The sequence below is a fragment of the Hyla sarda genome, chromosome 8 (genome assembly GCF_029499605.1).
Source record: "Hyla sarda isolate aHylSar1 chromosome 8, aHylSar1.hap1, whole genome shotgun sequence".
NCBI classification, from domain to species: Eukaryota; Metazoa; Chordata; class Amphibia; order Anura; family Hylidae; genus Hyla; species Hyla sarda.
Genome location: NC_079196.1, coordinates 164,340,379 through 164,362,172, shown reverse-complemented (window position 1 = coordinate 164,362,172; position 21,794 = coordinate 164,340,379). Strand labels below are relative to the sequence as shown.

The window sequence follows — 21,794 nt, the reverse complement described above, 5'->3', positions numbered from 1 at the left end:
AACTAAAGGTTGTCTCACCTCGGCTCCTTCAGGTTTCCCGGCCAGCTCCAGCCTGTTTGAAACAGCTGGAGGTGGTCGGAAAAGTAGAAAAAGCAGGGGAAATACACAGTTTGAATAACTCCTAATGGGAGTTGTGCAAACAGCATAGCCCCGCAAACTATTCTGTTTACGTTACTAATTGTGACTATTAGGAAGGTGAGGAGGAAAAAATTAAAGCGCAAAAATGAAAAATCCCTGTGACCTAAAAGAGGCAATGTTGATATGTTAAATATAGTAATTCTAAAGCTATCTCTAATATGTGTTTTTGTTATATTTGGCCTATTATAATTTGGGCCACTTGATTTAGTTTCTGGCTGAGTCATCTATGTTCTCACAGCTAGTCATCTGTGTACCTGCAGCAGGAGCTAAGAGACAGAGTCAGAAAATTAAAGCCAACACAGTTTGCTCAGAAACATGCCCCATGCAGGAAAAGTGAGGCAGCTATGAGCAGATACAGTCATGGGCGTAAATGTTGGCACCGCTGAAATTTTTCAAGAAAATGAAGTATTTCTCACAGAAAAGGATTGCAGTAACACATGTTTTGCTATACACATTTATTCCCTGTGTGTGTATTGGAACTAAACCAAAAAAGGGATGAAAAAAAGCAAATTGGACATAATGTCACACCAAACTCCAAAAATGGTCTGGACAAAATTATTGGCACCCTTTCAAAAGTGTGGAAAAATAAGATTGTTTCAAGCATGTGATGCTCCTTCAAACTCACCTGGGGCAAGTTACAGGTGTGGGCAATATGAAAATCACACCTGAAAGCAGATAAAAAGGAGTGAACTTCGTTAACTTAGTCTATGCATTGTGTGTCTGTGTGTGCCACACTAAGCATGGACAACAGAAAGAGAAGAGAACTGTCTGAGGACTTTAGAACCAAAATTGTGGAAAAATATCAACAATCTCAAGGTTACAAGTCCATCTCCAGAGATCTAGATTTGCCTTATTCCACAGTGCGCAACATTATCAAGAAGTTTGCAACCCATGGCACTGTAGCTAATCTCCCTGAGCATGGACCGAAGAGAAAAATTTATGAAAGGTGTCAACACAGGATAGTCCAGATGGTGGATAAGCAGCCCCAAACAAGTTCCAAAGATATTCAAGCTGTCCTGCAGGCTCAGGGAGCATCAGTGTCAGCGAGAACTATCCGTCGACATTCAAATGAAATGAAACGCTATGGCAGGAAAACCAGGAGGATCCCACTGCTGACACAGTGACAAAAAAGCAAGACTACATTTTGCCAAAATGAACTTGAGTAAGCCAAAATCCTTCTGAGAAAACATCTTGTGGACAGATGAGACCAAGATAGAGCTTTTTGGTAAAACACATCATTCTACTGTTTACCGAAAACGGAATGAGGCCTACAAAGAAAAGAACACAGTACCTAAAGTGAAATATGGTGGAGATTCAGTGATGTTTTGGGGTTGTTTTGCTGCCTCTGGCACTGGGTGCCTTGAATGTGTGCAAGGCATCATGAAAGCTGAGGATTACCGAAGGATTTTGTGTCGCACTGTACAGCTCAGTGTCAGAAAGCTGGGTTTACGTCTGAGATCTTGGGACTTCCAGCAGGACAATGACCTCAAAGATACATCAAAAAGCACCCAGAAATGGATGGCGGCAAAGCGCTGGAGAGTTCTGAAGTGGCCAGCAATGAGTCCAGATCTAAATCCCATTGAACACCTGTGGAAAGGTCTTAAAATTGCTGTTGGGAAAAGGCACCCTTCCAATAAGAGAGACCTGAAGCAGTTTCCAAAGGAAGAGTGGCCCAACATTCCGGTTGAGAGGTGTAAGAAGCGTATTGATGGTTATAGGAAGCGACTGATTTCAGTTATTTTTTCCAAAGGGTGTTCAACCAAATATTAAGTTAAAGGGGTACTCCGGTGGAAAACTTTTTTTTTTTTTTTTTAATCAACTGGTGGTAGAAAGTTAAACAGGTTTGCAAATTACTTCTATTAAAAATTCTTAATCCTTCTATTACTTATTAGCTGCTGAATACTACAGAGGGAATTCTTTTCTTTTTGGAACACAGAGCTCTCTGCTGACATCACGAGCACAGTGCTCTCTGCTGACATCTCTGTCCATTTTAAGAACTGTGCAGAGTAGGAGAAAATCCCCTTAGCAAACATATGCTGCTCTGGAAAGTTCCTAAAATGGACAAAGATGTCAGCAGAGAACACTGTGCTCGTGATGTCAGCAGAGATCACTGTGTCTTCCAAAAAGAAAAGAATTTCCTCTGTAGTATTCAGCAGCTAATAAGTACTGGAAGGATTAAGATTTTTTAATATAAGTAATTTACAAATCTGTTTAACTTTCTGGCACCAGTTGATTAAAAAAAAAAAGTTTTCCACTGGAGTACCCCTTTAAGGGTGCCAATAATTTTATCCAGCACATTTTTGGAGTTTGGTGTGACATTATGTCCAATTTGCTTTTTTTTCCTCCCTTTTTTGGTTTAGTTTTAATACACACAAAGGGAATAAACATGTGTATAGCAAAACATGTGTTACTGCAATCCTTTTCTGTGAGAAATACTTCAGGGGTACCAATATGTACAGCCATGACTGTATCTGGCCAGTACTATAATCAACACAGATGAAAGTGACATAAAACATGTTCCTTATTAGGCTAGGTTTCCACATAGGATTTTTCTGTAATTTTTTTGCAGTTTTTGAGCCAAAGTCAGAAGTGGATCCAGTAGGAAGGTGAAGTATAAGTCCTTTCTATATAAATATTTCACATTCATCTTGAATATACTTCTGCTCAAAAACTGCAGTGGCAGTTTTCATGAAAAAAACAAAAAACGCTAGGAAAGAAACGTGTGTGAAAACCTAGCCTTACAGAGTAAGTAATTTACACTGTTCTCTTAACTCCTTTTGATAATAGTTTTTTATTTTCTCTTAATTCAGAAGGAATTGGGTTTACCAGTATTTTGAAAACTGTCTTATTTTTAAAATCTTATTTTAGTATTAGTAAAAATAACCACATATAATCTGTATTCTGGCAGTAGTAGTGATCACACACACGATAACATTCAGTCAGTCATCCATAACATTGACTCCTTAGCCCATTTTGACTTTAAAGGAAAACTATCAGCTTGCTCTCCCCACACTAACCAGTGGTACTGGCTGGTAGTGCGGGGGACGCTGATCAGTTTCATGCTTACCGGACCTGGATCTGCCCCTCCACTCTGCCGAAATCTTCGATTTACTGTATATGCTAATTAGGTGCTAACTGGCACAGGCAGGAATTACTGGCACTCTGACGTCAGCGCCACCCAGCAAATCAATATTCCTCCACCTCTCCCTCTTCGTTATAGAGCGGGGAGAAGAGGGAGATGCAGAAGGAGGGGGAGGAATATTGATGAGCTGGGTGGCGCTGCGGACGAGCGGCGCTGACGTCAGAGTGGCAGGAACCCCGGCCTGTGCCAGTTAGCACCTAATTAGCATATACAGAAAAACAAAGATTTTGGCCAAACGGCAGGGCGGATCCTGGCACGGTAGGCATCAAACTGATCAGCGTCCCCCCGCACTACCAGCCAGTACTGCTGGTTAGTGCGGGGGGGAGAAAGCTGACAGTTTTCCTTTAACCCCTTAAGGACCAAGCGTTTTTTAAGATTTTGCACTTTCGTTTTTTCCTCCTTACCTTTTAAAAATCATAACTCTTTAAATTTTGCACCTAAAAATCCATATTAGGTCTTATTTTTTGCACCACCAATTCTACTTTGTAATGACATGAGTCATTTTACCCTAAAATCTATGGCGAAACGTGGAAAAAATGACACTTTATTTATTCTGTAGGTCCATATGATTAAAATGATACCCTACTTATATAGACTATATTATATTATAGTTTTGGGGGGGAAAAAAGCATAACTACATGCACGAAAATTAATACATTTAAAATTGTCCTCTTCTGACCCCTATAACTTTTTACGCATACGGGGTGGTATGAGGGCTAATTATTTGCACCATGATCTGAAGTTTTAATCTGTACCATTTTTGTTTTGATCAGACTTTTTGATCGCTTTTTATTCCTTTTTTTTATGGTAGAAAAAGTGACCAAAAATATGCTATTTTGGACTTTGGAATTTTTTTCGCCTACGCCATTAACCGTAGTATAACAATATATTTTAATAGTTCGGACATTTCAGCACATGGCGATACCACATATGTTTATTTTTATGTTTATATATTTTTTATATGAAATTTGGGGAAAGGGGGGTGATTTAAACCTTTAATAAAGAAGGGGTTAATGTGTGTGTTTTTAAACTTTTTTAAACTTTTTATTTTTATTTTTACACTTTTAGTCCCCTTAGGGGACTTTTAGGAGGAATGATTTGATTCCTCATACAGATCAATGTGGTTCCATAGAACCACATTGATCTGTGTGCTCTGCGCTCGATTTATAAAGCCTGGTCCTGGTTGCCCCCAAGGGATCACGCTGCGGGGGGGCGATCCACCCCACTGGACCACCAGGGATGGGATAAAGGCACCTTTCGACGCCGCTGTCATTTTTGACAGCGGCGATCTAAAGGGTTAATAGCCGGCCACGGCGATCGCCGCATGTTGGCTATTAATGCCGGCTACAAGAATCAGCTGTGGGCCGGCCGGTATGACGCAGGCTCTAGTCAGGTGCCCGCGTCATACCTCGTTAAGGGCACATGGACGATAACAGGTTAAGGACCAGGCCAATTTAAATGTTTGCGTTTTTTTGTTATATCCAATTGATAACATTTTTCTATTGTGCTACTTAAAAAAATGCAAACTTTGTTTTAACAAAATTCATATATAATCATATATTCATAAAATTGTCCTTTTCTGACCCCTGTAACTTTTTTATTTTTCTGTTTATGAGGATGAATGAGGGCTCATTTTTTGCGCTGTGATCTGCAGTTTTTAGATGTACCAAATTTGGTGTTTGATATTTTTTTACGTTTATGCCATTTACCGTGCTGGATTATAAACATTATATTTTAATTGTTTGGACATTTACTCATGCGGTGATACCAAATATGTTAACTTTTTTTTTTTTGTAAAATTAGAAAATAAGAGTAATTTAATTTGGAGGGAGTTTTATATAATTTTAGGAGACTTTGATATGCAATCATTAAATTGTATTTATTGTATAATGCTATGCCTGTCAAGGGATGGTATATATTATGCAGCAAGTGAACATTAGGTTCTTTAAGTTTTCTGCATTAAAGGCAGAAAAAATATACCAGTGTAAGCACCTGAGCAAATTTGACAAGGGCCACATTGTGATAGCACTGTGTCAAAGTATCTTTAAAATCACATGTATGGGGAGGTGTTCCCAATAAAAATCTTGCAGGTGGTAATGAGGTTGTTGTGGGCGGTCACAGAACATACAGCGAGTCTTGCAAAACTCTGTGCAGTCCTGCAAATCCCTGAAATGCCACAGGGGGAGAATGAAATGCACAAGGGGTGATGAAATGGCACAAGGGGGTACTATTCTAAAAGCTGTGACAAAATGTGGAGTTGCATTGTTGCAGACCAGTCAGAGTGCCCATGCTGATCCTGTCCTTTATGTAAGTGGCTACAATGGGCGCCTAAGCATCAGAACTGGCCCATAGATCATTGGAAGAAAGTGGCCTGGTCTGATGAATCACATTTTCTTTTATATCATGGATGGCCAGATGCATGTGCAAAACAGAAGCACCAGGATGCACCATGAGAAGAAAGCAGCCCAGTGAAGAATGTGAGATGCTTTAGGTAATGATTTACAAGGAAACCTTGGATTTTGGCATTCATGTAGGTGTAACTTCTATGTGTACCTCCTAAGTAAATTTTTGAAGACATAGCTTCATGACAGTAGTTGTGGTCTCTTTTAGCAGGATAATGTGTTTCATTATGCAATACATTGCAGAAATGGTTCAGGAATGACTTGAGGAAAATGACAAAACGTCTAAGGTGTTGTTGCAGCCCTAAACCAAAGCAGAAGGTAACTGATAAGGGGATTATCAATATCATATTAAAAAATAAAAAAAAATAAAAGGGGTCCCAAGTGCAATGAACAAAAAGAAAATGGGTAACTCACTTCTCCTTTCCTACATTGATCCACCAATCAGTGGCCTCAACAGTCTCATGGCTTAACTCCTGGCACCATGGCTTCCATCACTGAGTACTGATGACAAGAGTACAACATGTGATCACTAAGACCACTGCATCGGTCAGCTGTGCCAAATGGAGCTGGTGCATCACTGTGGGATTGGAGATTAAGTGACCTTAACCCATTAAGACAGGTCATGGTGCCATTAAGGGTTAATTAAGCAGGCTTGGCTGCCTTAAGCAGCAGACAGCTGTTGTTGATAGCCAGCATGGAGGGATCTTCCTTGCTAGCTATTTAACTGTTTAAATGCTGTCAAAGCTGACAGCAGCATTGAAACTGTGTTTTTGTGCATCATTGGTTGTTCAGGGGCTTTATCCATTGTCTTGGCACCCTGAGGCTTGTCCTAGGCCTCTGTCGCTTCTGTGGCTAAGCAACTGTTCCTGTTATCAAATTAAAAAAATGTAAAAAAAAAAAAAAAAAACATATTTGGTATCACATGCAGAATTGTCCAGCATTGATCCTGCATAGTCAACAGTGAAAAAAGAAAATTACCAAGTACCAGAACTGCAGTTTTTGGTCACATTGGTGCATTCTAGAAAAAATGTATTAAAAAAATTCCCTGTATCCCAAAAAAGTACTGATGAAAACTACATATCACATCAGAAAAGAGATTGGAATGGTTATTTAATCCCTAGTGGATACGCCATGTACATGTACATCACTGTGCCCTGGTACTTAGTACATGTATGCCATGGCGGCTTTACAGTCTATGAAGCGAGCGCTGAAGCCCTCAGATAATGGTGGACATCAGCGATTATGTCCCAGATGGCATGGGCGTATCTGTATGTTTGATGTCAGCAATGGGTAAAAGCAGTACAATAATAGAAAAGCATGTAAACATGGGGATTGTGTTAATCGTATTGACCCACAGAATAAAGGTTACATGTCAGTTTTACTGTACATTGCACTACATAAAAATAAAAGTTGCTAATTTTTTTTTCCTGCCACAAATTATATTTTTTATATGTTTAGTTGCACCAAACATTTTATGGTAAAATTCAAGGGGTCCTTACAAAGTTAAATTGGTCACAAAAAAATCATGCCTTCATATGCATCCATGGATGGAAAAATAAGAGTTTTGGTTCTTAAAAGGCGAGGAGAAAAAAACAAAAGCGCAAACATTTTCATTGGCTTTATCCTCAAGGCCAAAATAGGCTATGTCCTTAAAGCTCACCTTGGTCACCAGTCCCTGATGGATCCCAGGGCATATAAATCAATAACCCACCCCTTAGGGGATGACCTCCTTTGGAATTAAAAAAAAAAACTCTTCTACAGACCGCCCTATCAAAATTTTACTTTTATTACTATTGTTAAAATGGGTTCACCCCTTTGAAACAACACAAATGATAAAAAGATTTCAGACAGGTGAGGCTATGTTCACACGGCAGAATTTCTGCACAAAATTCTGCATGAAAATTCTACAGTAAACTCTGCATAAATGAATTGCCTATTCACTTCAATGGAATTCCTGCAGCGGAAATTCTGCTGTGTGAATGGGAGAGCGGAATCTCATTGAAGTGTATTGGCTATAAATTAATGCAGGATTTCCATGCAGAATTCCACGAAGGAATTCTGTCATGTGAACATAGTCTTATTAATCTTTGAACTAGTGTGTTAGAAGTCCACTAGATGGTGCTGTGGTGTAACTTAGATGGTCATTTTTGGAACTAGTAGAACAAAAACTAAGAAACAATACAAATTGGGTACCATCATTAATCAAACTGACCTGAAAAACACAAATAAAATCAAGTTTTGCCAGTGAGAGGCATGAAAACACACTCACCCTTCAGAAATATGCTGAATTGAGGGGTTTGGGTTGTTCATTTGTTTTTATTTTTATTTCAAATTCACTTCACAAAAATATTATGGAAAAATAAAGGGTCTCATTGAAAAGTACAGTTTGTCCCTCGAAAACAAGCCCTCTTATGGCTCTGTACATAGAAAAATAAGAGTTTTACCTTAACTCTTACGATGTAAGAGTTATGGTATCTTTAAAGGGTGCCTCTCATCAAAAAAACTTTTGATATATTATAGATTAATGTATGCAGAATAACTTTACAATTGCATGTTATTAAAAAATATGCTTCTTTCTATTTAATTTTCCACTTTGAAGAAATGACCACTAGGGGTCTCCCTACCAGTCCTGGCAGCAAGCATTTCAGACTCATGCTGGAGTCCTAAACACTACGAGCTGCCTGTCTGCTTTGTTCACAAAGGAGAACACTCAGAGCTGCCAGCCTGCTTTGTTCACAGCCTGTTTGGCTATGAACAAAGCAGGCTGGCAGCTCTGAGTGTTTAGGACTCCAGCATGAGTCAGAAATGCTTGCTGACAGGACTGATCGGGAAAAATACAATAGAAAGAAGCATATTTTTCATTAACATGCTATTGGAAAGTTATTCAACATTCATTAATCTAAAATATATCAAAAGTTTATTTGATGAGAGGTACCCTTACAGATGATGGCTCTGATTGATGTGTCCATGTCTTTATTCCAGCAAAATGTGAAGTTTTATGGTCCATTTGAGTGGCAAGAAGTCTGATGTGCCCTAGGACTGCAACCCCTCTGTGCACAAAATCAATGCCCTCTTGCTCCTCGACAAACAGTGCGCATACATCACCGAGCCCAGGTCATAACCCTGGAATGTGCTATTGTGTCGCATAGAGGTACAGGTGTGGTGAGCTACTGAAGTCAGATTCCTAATTTGTCAGATTCGCCTGGCGAACATAGTGAGCCTGACAAGTTAGCATTGTATTTCTGGCTCTCCCATGGAGATGCACAATGCCTGCTCCATGTATGGGAAGAGCTGGGGCACCAGGCTGGAAATCGTGGGGGTCCCAGCGGTCAGACCACCTGCGTTCAGACACTTATCTTCTACCCTCTGGATAGGAGATAGGTTGTTCAATACGGAAGTACACCTTTATTTCTGAGCATAGCCAAATCCCCAGTTATAAGAGGGTGTGCATACTTATGCAAACAGGTTATAGCGTGTTCATTTGTTTTTTATTTCCTACTCAAAGATTTTGTATTGTTCTGAGTTATCTTTGTCTCATTCTTTACCATCACGAGACATATACTTTTTATATCCATTTTAAGTTATTGTTTGCTAAGCACAATACATACATACATACATTTCCAACTGATGTTGCCTGAAACAATACTTTTGTCCATATAGTGTAGATGCAATATTTAGGAGGAAAACAAGGTCATACTCCACTTGTAATGTGTATATTTATTCTTATGAAAGAAATGTGGTTGTACCAGTTTGATTTATCTTAAGGACACTTGGATTTCTTTCTTTTCTAATTCCACCATGTTTCTTTCTGTAGGAGCTGTGGAAACTTTCAGCTACAACTTTAACTTGATGCTTTTACATCCCGTGATCAAAGAATAACTCTGAAGCATGATGATGCGAAACACCAAAGAATAATTATACTAGTTGACCAGGAAACATCTATAACACTTCAGTGAACTGATATAATTTTAGGTACTAAATTGTCCTGGTTTAATTATCTCAATGAACTGAAAAAAATGTGTTGGTTTGCTCCTTAGTGCGTTTTGGTACATGAGGCTTTATAGTCGCCACAGTTTACTAATACCTAGCACACAGCAAAATCCTGGGGGAGATTTATTAAGCAAAATATGACAAAAAAGGCTGTTTATAAGATATTTTAGATACCTCACTAGAATTTTGAAAAATTTCTGGAAAAAGAGCAATGACTAGGTTGTAAAACGCCTCAGAATTATTTATAGTTTTTGCTTTTAATTTGTGCACAGAACTCTAGTCAAGAGATGGTGTAAGGTATAGCAGAATGCACCAAATGTATTTTATACCATACTCCCCTATGATCATTATGGTACAGTTTCTGCCTATTTGGTCGAGTTTTATTTAGTCTAGAACAGACATAATAAATCGCAAAGACGTGGCAAATTTTTTATCCTAAGTCTATGAAGCTTATGCAGAAAAGGCAAAGAGGCAGGGAGTAAAATGCATAACACCACACATCACCCAGGTTGTTCTGAAAATCATGGGGAAAGGGGTCTAAACACTCTGACAGATCAAAACTGATTTGGCTTCACAAAAATGTATTCCTAATGACAAGGACACTTTAAATTGTTGGTCTATCCTTAGGCCATCAATAATGGAATGGTGGTTGTTTGTTTAAAGGTGTACTCCACTGGAAAACTGTTTTTTTAATCAAATGGTGCCAGAAAGTTAAACAGATTTGTAAATTACTTCTATTAAAAAATCCTTATCCTTCCAGTACTTCTCAGCTGCTGTTATGATCCGCAGGAAGTTCATTTCTTTTTGAATTTCCTTTCTGCCTGACCACAGTGCTCTCTGCTGACACCTCTGTCCATTTTAGGAACTGTCCAGCGCAGGATAAGTTTTCTATGAGGAATTGCAAGTGATAGGAAAACGATGTGACAAAAATTGATTGAACAAACATTGTTTGTTTAAGATAATACTAAGTTTCTTTTAAATTCTTGTTGTCCTCCTCCTCTAATTCTTTTAAACTTTGTTTTTATCTTTCTGCATTAAATCAGGATTGTGTTTACTCAATGATTTCTTACCCTCAGTAAGTATATGAAATTGTGTCTGTTAAAAAAAAAAAAAAACACAAAGTGAGATTTTGAAATAAATACAGCATTGTTTATGTTAATCTATGATACATTGAGTGCACATTACCATTATAAAAAAAAACATATATTGCAGACTATACGTCTAGTATATCAGATGTATTTTAACAAGTATTACAGTTTATGGAAATTATATGCAGTTAATCCCTAGAGGAAGCAGGGTTTACATGTAAAGTCTGTGTTACCTGTCAGAAGTCAGGACTCTTGGCTAATGCCGGACACCACCAATCAGGGTGATGTCTGGCATTAACCCTTTAGATGCAGAAGTCATGAATAGCTAGTTGGACAGCCAGGGGTCCTTTATCTCGCTCCATGTCGTCTGATTGGCACTCCATCTGTGCAAGCAGCTTGTACAATTTGAGCTTCGACAACACTTGATTGTTCGGTGTTCGCAATTGAAAACTTGTAGGTAGAATTCCCCCATGAAGACTAAAAAAATTGTGATAAAAACTTTTTATAAATTGTTAGTAAGCCCCTTCCCTAATGAAAGATTAAATCACCCCTTTTGATTTTTGGTCACTTCATATACCAGAAAAAAATGATTAAAAAAAAGTGATCAAAAAGTCAGGAATAGGAGAAAATATTACCAGGTTTCTGGCGCAGTCCACCAAACAGATGAAGGGAAACATCCTTTAAAGTAGTTTTATTAGCCAAACATGAAACATTTCGGAGCATACAGTGGGGATCAAAAGTTTGGGCACCCCAGGTATAAATTTGTATTAATGTGCATAAAGAAGCCAAGCAAAGATGGAAAAATCTCCAAAAGGCATCAAATTACAGATTAGACATTCTTATAATATGTCAACAAATGGTAGATTTTATTTCCATCATTTACACTTTCAAAATAACAGAAAACAAAAAAATGGCATCTGCAAAAGTTTGGGCACCCTGCAGAGTTAATATCTTGTACTGCCCCCTTTGGCAAGTATCACAGCTTGTAAACGCTTTTTGTAGCCAGCCAAAAGTCTTTCAATTCTTGTTTGAGGTATCTTTGCCAATTCTTCCTTACAAAAGTCTTCCGGTTCTTTGAGATTTCTGGGCTGTCTGTCATGCACTGCTCTTTTAAGGTCTACCCATAGATTTTCAATTATGTTGAGGTCAGGAGATTGTGAAGGCCATGGCAAAACCTTCAGTTTACGCCTCTGTAATCCCCCGTAGATTTCAAGGTGTGTTTAGGATCATTATCCATTTGTAGAAGCCATCCTCTCTTTCACTTCAGCTTTTTCACAGATGGCATCAAGTTAGCATCCAAAATTTTTCTGAAATTTTATTGAATCCATTTTTTCTTCTACTCGTGAGATGTTCCCTGTGCCACTGGCTGCAATACAACCCCAAAGCATGATTGATCCACCCCCATGCTTAACAGTTGGACAGAGGTTCTTTTCATTAAATTCTGTTCCCCTTCTTCTCCAAATGTACCTTTGCTCATTCCGGCCAAAAAGTTCAATTTTAACTTCATTGGTCCACAGAACTTGTTTCCAAAATGCATCAGGCTTGTCTATATGTTAATTTGCAAAGTTCAAACGCTGATTTTTGTGGTGAGGACGTAGAAGAGGTTTTCTTCTGATGACTCTTCCATGAAGACCATATTTGTACAAGTATCTCTTTATAGTGTAATAGTGTACCACAACTCCAGTGTCTTCCAGATCTTTCTTGAGGGATTGTGCAGTCAAATGTGGGTTTTGAATCGTTTTTCTCACAATCCTGCGATCTGTTCTGTCTGATATTTTTCTTGGTCTTCTAGGTCTTGCTTTAACTTACACTGTTCCTGATGACTGCCATTTCTTAATTACATTCCGAACAGAGGATATTGACATCTGAAAATGTATTGCTTTCTTCTTATAGCCTTCTCCAGCTTTGTGAGCGTCAACTATTTTCAGTTTCATATTTCTAGACAACTGTTTAGAAGAACCCATGGTGCTGATTGTTGGGGCAAGGTCAGATGAGTCTGGGCATTTAAAACATTTGAGATTGACATCACCTGGTCTTCCCAGATGATGATTGAGAACAATCCATAACACTGGCAGGTCTCAGCTTTGCAAAGGGGGCAGTGCATGCTATAAATTAGGGTGCCCAAACTTTTGCAGATGCCATTTTTTTGTTTTCTGTTATTTTGAAAGATTAAATGATGGAAATAAAATCTAACTTTTGTTGACATATTATAAGAATGTCTAATCTGTAATTTGATGCATTTTGGAGATTTTTTCCATCTTTCCTTGGCTTTATGCACATTAATACAAATTTTTATCTGGGGTGCCCAAATTTTGGATCCCCACTGTAGGAGCTCCTTCTTCAGATAAAATGGTAGTAGGACAATACAGAGTGTGTGAGTCTCAGTTATACATAAAAATTTGGGCGCCAAACGTAATAGGCCGTAATAGGCAAATCTGACATCACATTCTAAAACATATGTACTTGCAGTAAACAATATTCTACAAGAAACATCATAAAACATATAAGGATATGACATATAGAAAGGATAGTTGCAGTAGTTTGTCATAGAGAACAGTTTTGATTGACAGGATGAGAGCGTAGTGGGACCGAGCAACGGGGATTACCCACTGCGCATGGGCTTGCTCTTGAGAGAGGGGGATGGGACGGCACTGCAGAAAACATCTAATGCGCGTGCGCTCCCAGTGGGGAACATGTACTGTATTAACACCGAAGCCGGCGAGGTGATCTGCACCTACGCTGGATGGAACGGAGCTTCAGCTGTGTCCCATACTGCGCGTGCGTGCTGGGTATTACAGGAGAAGCTGGAAAAGCTGTATAACGCTTAATACGATGTCCATGAAGTTTAGGAAGGGGGCTAAATTAAGGGATGCATTTGTTAGTGATAGTGGAAAGTACTGGACCTATAAGGGCATGGATAGAGGGGGGAGAATGCATATACATAACCTGATGTTATGTAGACAGTGTTTGTAAATGAGGATGAAAATAGATGTATGGCATATAATATGCAACAGATGTATGAAACAAAACCAATAATTAATTCATAATAAATTGTAAAATATATAAAAAATGATGATGATAGGTGCCGTAAAAGAAATGAATATAATATTATAATGTGCACCTGGTCCCAATTGTCGCAATGCATGGAAATAAATATAGACATATAAAGTGACATGTATATAAAACTGGAAGGACTGGAAGGAATGTTACCATATAAAATCATGTACTGGGGTAACATATAATGTAGCCATCAAACCAATAGACTAAACCCAGGGAGTCCTGATGGATCTACACATTAAATAGCCTGCACCCCTCAGGTCTATTCAAGCTAAAGACACCATTCGCTAATAATGCATTTATTATCCACTCAGACAGGCCCATAACGTTTATTAGTTCAGTCTTCCTTCCAAGAATCTATGGGCACTAAAAGGGGTTCTAATTATGTTCTTATTCATGGCGTCCATGCCATTTGCCGTTCATTTATCCTATTGCTATATTTTTGTTTATTTTTTTATTTTAGTCTATTGGTTTAATGGCTACATTATATGTTACCCCAGTACATTATTTTAAATGGTAACATTATATGTCTTTCAAGTTTTATATACATGTCACTTTATATGTCTATATTTATTTTCATGTATTGCGCCAATTGGTACCAGGTGTACATTAAAATATTATATTCATCTTTTTACGCTACCTATCATCATCATTTTTATGATGAAAAGTTTTATTGGTTTTTGAGTAAAAGAACAAATAACAACATGAAAAGTTTTATTGGTTTTTGAATAAAAGAACAAATAACATACAGAAAACACATGCGTCATTGAGATCAATGAATCAAATACAAACAGCGGTAGCAACACTGAAATAGTGCACTTAATCAAATACAAAAAGTAAACTAAGTAAAGCATTATGTCAAATAGGAAGGGGGTACAATTAGCAAGGCGACCACTACTACGACTAAAGGTAAGAGCCGAAGTACCCCCTATTACGAAGGTCACAGAATAGAAGGAGAGGAATGAACGGCCTCCTCATATGGCAAGCCAAAGATTGGGGAAAGAAAAACAAAATAGAGTAAAAGAATCAGTTTGACAGACATAAGAATAACACCAGACAGTAAGACCAATAGACAACAAAGGACAAGGACATATCAGGGAGAAGAAAGAGAGAACAGTCAGGAGACCACAGGGTTCCCATAAGAAAGCAAAGTTCAATACTCAGGGGTGGACTGGAAGGACAGCCAGTCAAACCAAGTCTTATTGTAGCGTTCACTTTCTGCAGGGGGCAAAGCAATCAATTCCTCAATACGCTGAAAATAATTAATGTCCGCTATCCATTCACCAACGGTAGGAGGATCTGTCTATCTCCATTTACAAGGAATGATTGATTTTGCGGCCTGCAGAAGGTAGCACCCAAGAAATTTCCTGTAAGAGGAGGAGACATCAAACATGAACAGCAAAGTCGCCTCTGGGGAATCTGGTATAGAGATACTATTAACCCTACAGGCAGTTGACCATACTGTATCCCAGAAAGGATGCAGGGAAGGACAACCCCACCAGATATGAGACATGGTGTCGGTCGCATGATTACAACGCCAAAACTCCTCAGGTACTGATGGGTACCAACGATGCAGCATCTCTGGGGTGCGGTACCAACGGGATAAAATCTTGTAGTTAGTCTCTTGATTTCTGTTAGCAATAACAGATTTATGAGAAAGAAGAAAACATTTCCACCATTGCGCCAGGGTAAACTGCTCCATCTTTGGATAGGGGATAAGATGTCTTATCGCCGAAGTACCCCTTTAATCCTAAGACATGCCTAAGAGGCCTGGTAAAAGGAGAGAATTTTAGAAGTGAGCGTGCGGCCAAGACCAATAACAGTTAAAGTCTGTTGTAGGGAGGAACAAGATATACGGTCAAAGGCCTTTTCGGCATCCAAGGAGAGAATCATAAGTGGAATTTCCTGGGATTTAGCGGAGTGGATAATATCTAGGGTCTTCAGGGTACTGTCGCAAGCCTCCCTCCCCTGGACAAAGCCCACCTGATCAGGATGAATAAGGCCCGGCAGGAGAGGACCAAGTCGGAGGGCAATTCATTTGGAGAAAATCTTAAGGTCCACATTCAATAAAGAAATTGGTCTGTAACTAGCACAGACCTGCGGGTCTTTGCCCGGTTTAGGAAGGACCGCGACATGCATCAGGCGGGAAAGGTGCTCGCCAAAGGGTTTATAGAAAGCAGCAGTAAAGCCATCGGGGCCAGGACTCTTACCCCCTGGAAGGGAAGCAATAACCCCTTGGAGCTGAGATGACAAAAACAGGTCCCCACTGTTTCCGTAGGAATCCGAGGAAGAGTAGAAAGGGGGAAAGAGTCCGTCTGAGAGCTTGTGGGGTATAGAAAGGTAAACTATATAAAGAAGCGTAGTAAGCATGGAACACCTCTGCAATGACCGGAGTAGCATGCGCCACGGGACCCGATGGGGGCTTAATTCATTGGATGTGGGATCTAGCTAAATGTTCCCTCAGAGTTCTAGCCAACATGCGTCCATTCCTGTCTCCAAACTCATAGAATTTACTGCGACATAATTGGAGAACACGCTTCGAGGAGGCATCAAGCAAACACTGAGTGGTGCCGAGAGGAGCTCACCTAAAACAGAAGCGGAGATTTCACATTTTTGGGCTAGTTCCAACTAAGCAGTGTGTTGCAAGGCGCAATGTAAGGTAGTGGCATGTTCACGCACCGTGTTTAATGAAAACCCCCAGGCACACTTAATAACTTCCCACTTCATCATAGGAGAAGTACAGTCCTGGGCATGATCCAAAATAAAATTGGAGACAGTCTGTTCCACCTCTGCAGTACACATGGTATCAAGCAAGAGGGATTCGTTCAACTGCCAGGGCCACTCCCCCTTAGTGAGGAAAGGCAAGCGCATGATGCAAATTCCCGGGGCATGGTCTGACCATAAAATACTGCCTATGGAAGAAGAGACTAGCCACGGGAAAGCACTATGTTGGAGTAGAAGATAATCAGTCCTACTATAGGAGCCATGAGGGGAAGAGTAAAAGCTATCATCTCTATCAGACGGATGGAGAATCCGCCAAGCATCATAGAGCTGTAAAAGCGTAAACGCCCTCTTAATACGTTTGATAGCTGAATAAGAGACGAAAGAGCGACCAGTGGAGTTGTCCAATTTTGGATCCAAAGTAAGGTTCAGATCGCCACACAGGGGGACCGTACCCTTGAGCAATGAAAGGGCTACATCCACAATATTTAACAAAAAGGAAACCTGGTTGTGATTAGGGGCGTACACATATAGAATCGTAAATTCATGGCCCCCAACCGATAAAGTAAGGATGAGGTAGCGGGCATCAGGAGCAACCGTACATTTCAGGACCTGGTGAAGGAGAGACTTATGAATGGCAATTGCCACCCCACAGGACCTGGAAAGAGGGTTTGTGAAATTGGTGTAGCACCTGAGCTCTCTTCTCTGGCATGCCCCCTGAGGAAACCATTCTAAGAAGCGAAACGATCATTGGGGTTGGGTAAGTCAAGGTCTGAGTAAGTCAAGGTCGGTCCCAAAGGACTTGCAGAAGAGATCTAAGGGCAGCATGTTGAACCAAGGTATGGTGGGAAAGATCGGGATACAGTTGAATAGGAACATCTTTGTAGTTGATCCTCCGCCTCCATCTAGCACATTGCAAAATATCCTCCTTGAGAGTGTAGAAATGAATCCGGCAAATAACATCCCTAGGATTCCGATCATCAGCACTAGGAGGGCAAAACGCCCTGTGAGCTCTGTCCATTTCTATATGCGCATCAGGAGGATGATCCAGAAGGTCATTGAAAATAAAAGCTCCCCAGGGGACACCGCCTCTGGAAGGCCATGTATCCGTATATTATTTCTTCTGCTGCGATTTACGATGTCATTGAGATGTTGTTGAAATAGGAAGAACTGATCCGTATGACCACTGATGACAGACTGCAGGGCCTGAAAGGAGGCCAAAGTTGATTCCTGAGCCACCTCCACAGCATCCACCTGAGCAGTGACAGAAGACAAATCACTCCTGAACAGCGCAAATTCCTGCTTACATTCTTCCACCACTTGTCTAGCAAGATCAGAGATATCAGCCTTAGTGGGTAGAGAGCGGACCAGGGCCTGCAGGTCAGCTAGAGTGATGGGTGCAGAGGCTAGAGGGGCCGGAGATGAGGCCCAATCACAACTCAAAGGATCCTGATGAAGATCCGTGGAGAGAGGCAGGGGACCCAGGGGCCGTAGTTGCGAGTGGAACAGCGAAGGAGTGCCATCCAAGCTACAGGCAGGTGCCCTAAGCACTGGGGAGAGCAGCATAAGTGAGGAAATGGAGACAATGACCCCTGGCAATGAGAGGTGGAGGCAGGAGAAGGGGCAGCAGGAGCAGATCCGGCAGAAGACATAGCGGCAGGAGCTAAGGCTGCATCCCAAGGAGAGCCAGTGGACCACTGTGGAGAAGGAGGCCCAGCCACCAGGTGGCCTCCCAAGGGGGATGATGGGGAAGCCAAGGCAGGCAGCACCTCAGGGGAGGGCGAGGGCACATAAGGCCCTGGTATAGGTGCCCCCTGATGCAACATGGCGTTCAGGCCCAGTGCAGGAGAAGGTCCCATGGGGGGGTTGTAAATGAGGCACCAGCAAGGTATCCCCGTTAAGTAGGTCCGGTGGAGGGGCTCCCCCCTTGGTCAGGGGCACTGGAGAAGCCGTCTTCCCCTCAGGCATAAGTCTGTCACTCACCGGTTCCTGTAGGAGTGTGCAGGCACGGGCGGCAGCAGCTGGAGAGCAGTGCGCGCCTTCAGCTGGAGGCGCGGGAGGCTGCAGATCAAGATGGTCGGGAGCAGGAGACAGAGGAGCACACACGTCCGGAGAGGCAGCTGGAGAGCCGATGGGACGCAGGTGGGGCTCTGAGTCTGAGGCAGCCGGGCAGCACACAGGGACCCATAGTTCCGACACTGTGGAGCGCTGGGCTGATGCAAGGATCGCACATGGCTGTGGCTCCAAGATGGCGCAGGCCACCTGAGCAGGCAGTTGGGGTCCCAGCCGGGAGGACTGGGACCGGGTAAAATAGGATACCAGGTCCATCAGAGGGGACGAAGGGATTGTAGGAGGTTTCCCCTTCTTACTTCGGGAAGATCTCACCATTATGTCGGCACCAAAAGTGTAAAAGAGGCATGCGGCAGGCAGGAGCTCTGTGCATGTGAGACTTCACACCACCATGGCTAGACAGGCCCCCATCATCATTTTTTTATGTATTTTACAACTTATTATGTATTAATTATTGGTTTCGTTTCATACAGCTTTTGCATATTATATGCCATACCTCTATTTTCATTCCTCCATTTACAAACACTGTCCATATACACATCAGGTTCTGTATATGCATTACCCCCCTCCCCCCTCTATCCATGCCCTTATAAGTGACTAACAAATGCATCCCTTCATTTAGCCCTCTTCCCTAAACTTCATGGACATCATATTAAGCTTAATACATCCTTTCCAGCTTCTCCTGTTATACCCAGCATGCATGCACAGTTCGGGACATGGATCAAGCTCCATTCCCACCTGCGCAGGCGCAGATCACATCGCCCCCTCTTCCCTTGGGCGGCTCGTGCCTCTAGGAGTGCACGCGCATTAGATGTTTTCTGCAGTGCGGTCCCATCCCCCTCTCTTCAGAGCGAGCGCATGCGCAATGGGTAATCCCCATTGCTCAGTCCCGCTGCGCTCTCATCCTATCATCAAAACTGTTCTCTATGACAAACTACTGCAACTATCCTTTCTATATGTCATATCCTTACATGTTTTATGATGATTCTTGTATAATATTGTTTAGTGCACGTACGTATGTTTTAGAATGTGATGTCAGATTTAACCATGCCCAGTGGGTATGGCCTATTACATTTGGCGCCAATTTCAATGTATAACTGAGACTCACACACTCTGTATTGTGATTGCAATTTCATCTGAAGAAGGAGCTCCTATGCTCCGAAACGTGTCATGTTTGGCTAATAAAACTACTTTAAAGAACACTTCCCTTAATCTGTTTGGTGGACTGCACCAGAAACCCGATAATATTTTCTCCTATTCCTGAGTTCTTGCTGTTCGGCCAGGATCACTCTAGGTTCCGACATCGGGAGGCTGCACCACTTGTATTGTTACACGCGTATATGTGGTTGTCTATTACACAACCGAGCAAGTTGAGCAGAATACAGTCACTTGTGTAACCATTCTCTCACCATCACCATCTATACCAAACAGTACCTATCCCATGAGGAGCTCTGCCAATTTTTTCTTATACATTAACACAAAAATGGTATTGATAAAAACCACAGATCATGGCACAGAAAATTAGCCTGTTTACAGCCCAGAAAAGTAAGAGTTATAGGGGTTAGAAGATGACTATTTTAAGCATACTAATTTTCTTACAAAAAGTTTTAATGTTTCAAAAGTAGTTAGGTAACAGTGTAATCGTATGGTCGCTATGGAATTAATACAACATTATGGCTGTTAAAAAGTGAAGAGGAAAAAATTTACCCCATAACAACCAATCAGATTGCTTCTTTCATTTTTAAAAAAGTCCAAAGAAAAATAAAAGAAGCAATCTGGTTGCTTTGGGCAACTGCATTATTCTCTGCATAAATCTCCCCCACAGTTTTATTTTATTTTATTTTTTTAATCTTTCTATATTAATCTCTCTAACTTACATTGACCTGCTCTGAGCCCACAAACATGGTAGTCTTCTTCATTATATCGCTGACCTTATTAGTCCTCTATGCATCAACGTGCTGAGATTGTGGGCTTACAGCAGCAAAATTCAATTCTTGGAGGTGACAGAGTCACTTTAAGAATAAGAACTTTGTTGTTTATAATAATGTTGATTCCCGCAGTTATTTATGATATGTCTTACAATACCTAGAGAGGTGGCTGAAAAAAGGAAGGAAATGTTGTAACCCATGAAACCCCTAATTTCTTGAAACAAGCAAATAGTCTAGACCTCTTATTTAGGAAAATAGAATTCACTGCAAAAAAAAAAAAAAACATCTGTCAGTAACCAGAAGTCTTGTCTTGATCTTCCCAAGAGAATAAGGGGAAAAAACAAGAATTGGAGCTTCAGGTGAAGAAACTGAAATGCAGTTCAATAATAGGCAGCCCTTTGCAAAATTCACAATACAAGAGTGAAATATATATTAAAGTCTTTTGATTTAAGTGGTTATCCAGGACTCCAAAAATGGTAGAGGTTGGAGAATTAGAGGTGATGAAATAAACAGCAGTACATACAGTATACAATAGTGATATTGTGTTAATATTATTCATATGGGCTAATTCAGTATAAGGCAGTCTATTGAATTCTAGTTATTTATTTAATTGGTATCAATTGAAAGGTTAATAGCATCCAGGAATTACTGTACCCCAGTCATTACAGTTTAGAGTCTTTTTATTTATTTATATATTATTTACTATATTTCTGTTGTCTGTTTAAAATGCTTCAATATTTAGAATCCTTCATCTGTTTGTTGACCAGGTTTACTAGACAGAATGGGTTATTCTTGTTTGGATGTGGCTACTTAGGAGATGGCAAAGTGCCATGTTTTTAAATAAAGGCTTCACAGCACTTTCATGTAATTTTGCAATTTTATAGACTTTTCTAGTTCAGGTACTCTTTTATGCCAACGGAAGATAAACCATGTGAACCAAAATATGACTACAAAAAGGGTATAGCAAAAACAATAACAATATTGTACAGTTTGTGTCATTACATTTAAATTGCAAAAGCACAATGCTTGCAAAATATAGAGCTTCCCCTCAGTGGAAACATGTTTTAGCTATGGAGCAGGTGAGCTATATTATATTAAGATTTAGTATAATTTTGAATTTATCTGTCACACAAAATAGACTTGTGATGCTGCACACACAGTGCAGAAGGGCTTTACAAGTCTAATCCAGGCATGCCTTTAATTATATTAGGTGTGCTGTATATTCATAATTAATGCTTTTGTAAACTGTCAAGGAGTG

General features: G+C 40.4%; 1 protein-coding gene across 3 annotated transcripts in view; it reads left to right on the top strand.

The window, feature by feature from the left end:
* The window catches only part of METTL22 (methyltransferase 22, Kin17 lysine), a 211,522-nt gene extending 200,158 nt beyond the window's left edge, over window positions 1-11,364 (top strand). For 2 of the 3 annotated variants that reach the window (XM_056534642.1, XM_056534643.1), the window contains exon 11: window positions 9,497-11,364. In XM_056534642.1, the coding sequence (XP_056390617.1) occupies window positions 9,497-9,532 (36 nt within the window). In that variant the 3' untranslated portion in view covers window positions 9,533-11,364. The remainder of the gene's footprint in view (window positions 1-9,496) is intronic. The other variant, XM_056534641.1, reaches the window with a different exon arrangement.
* The last annotated feature ends 10,430 nt before the right edge of the window (window positions 11,365-21,794 follow it).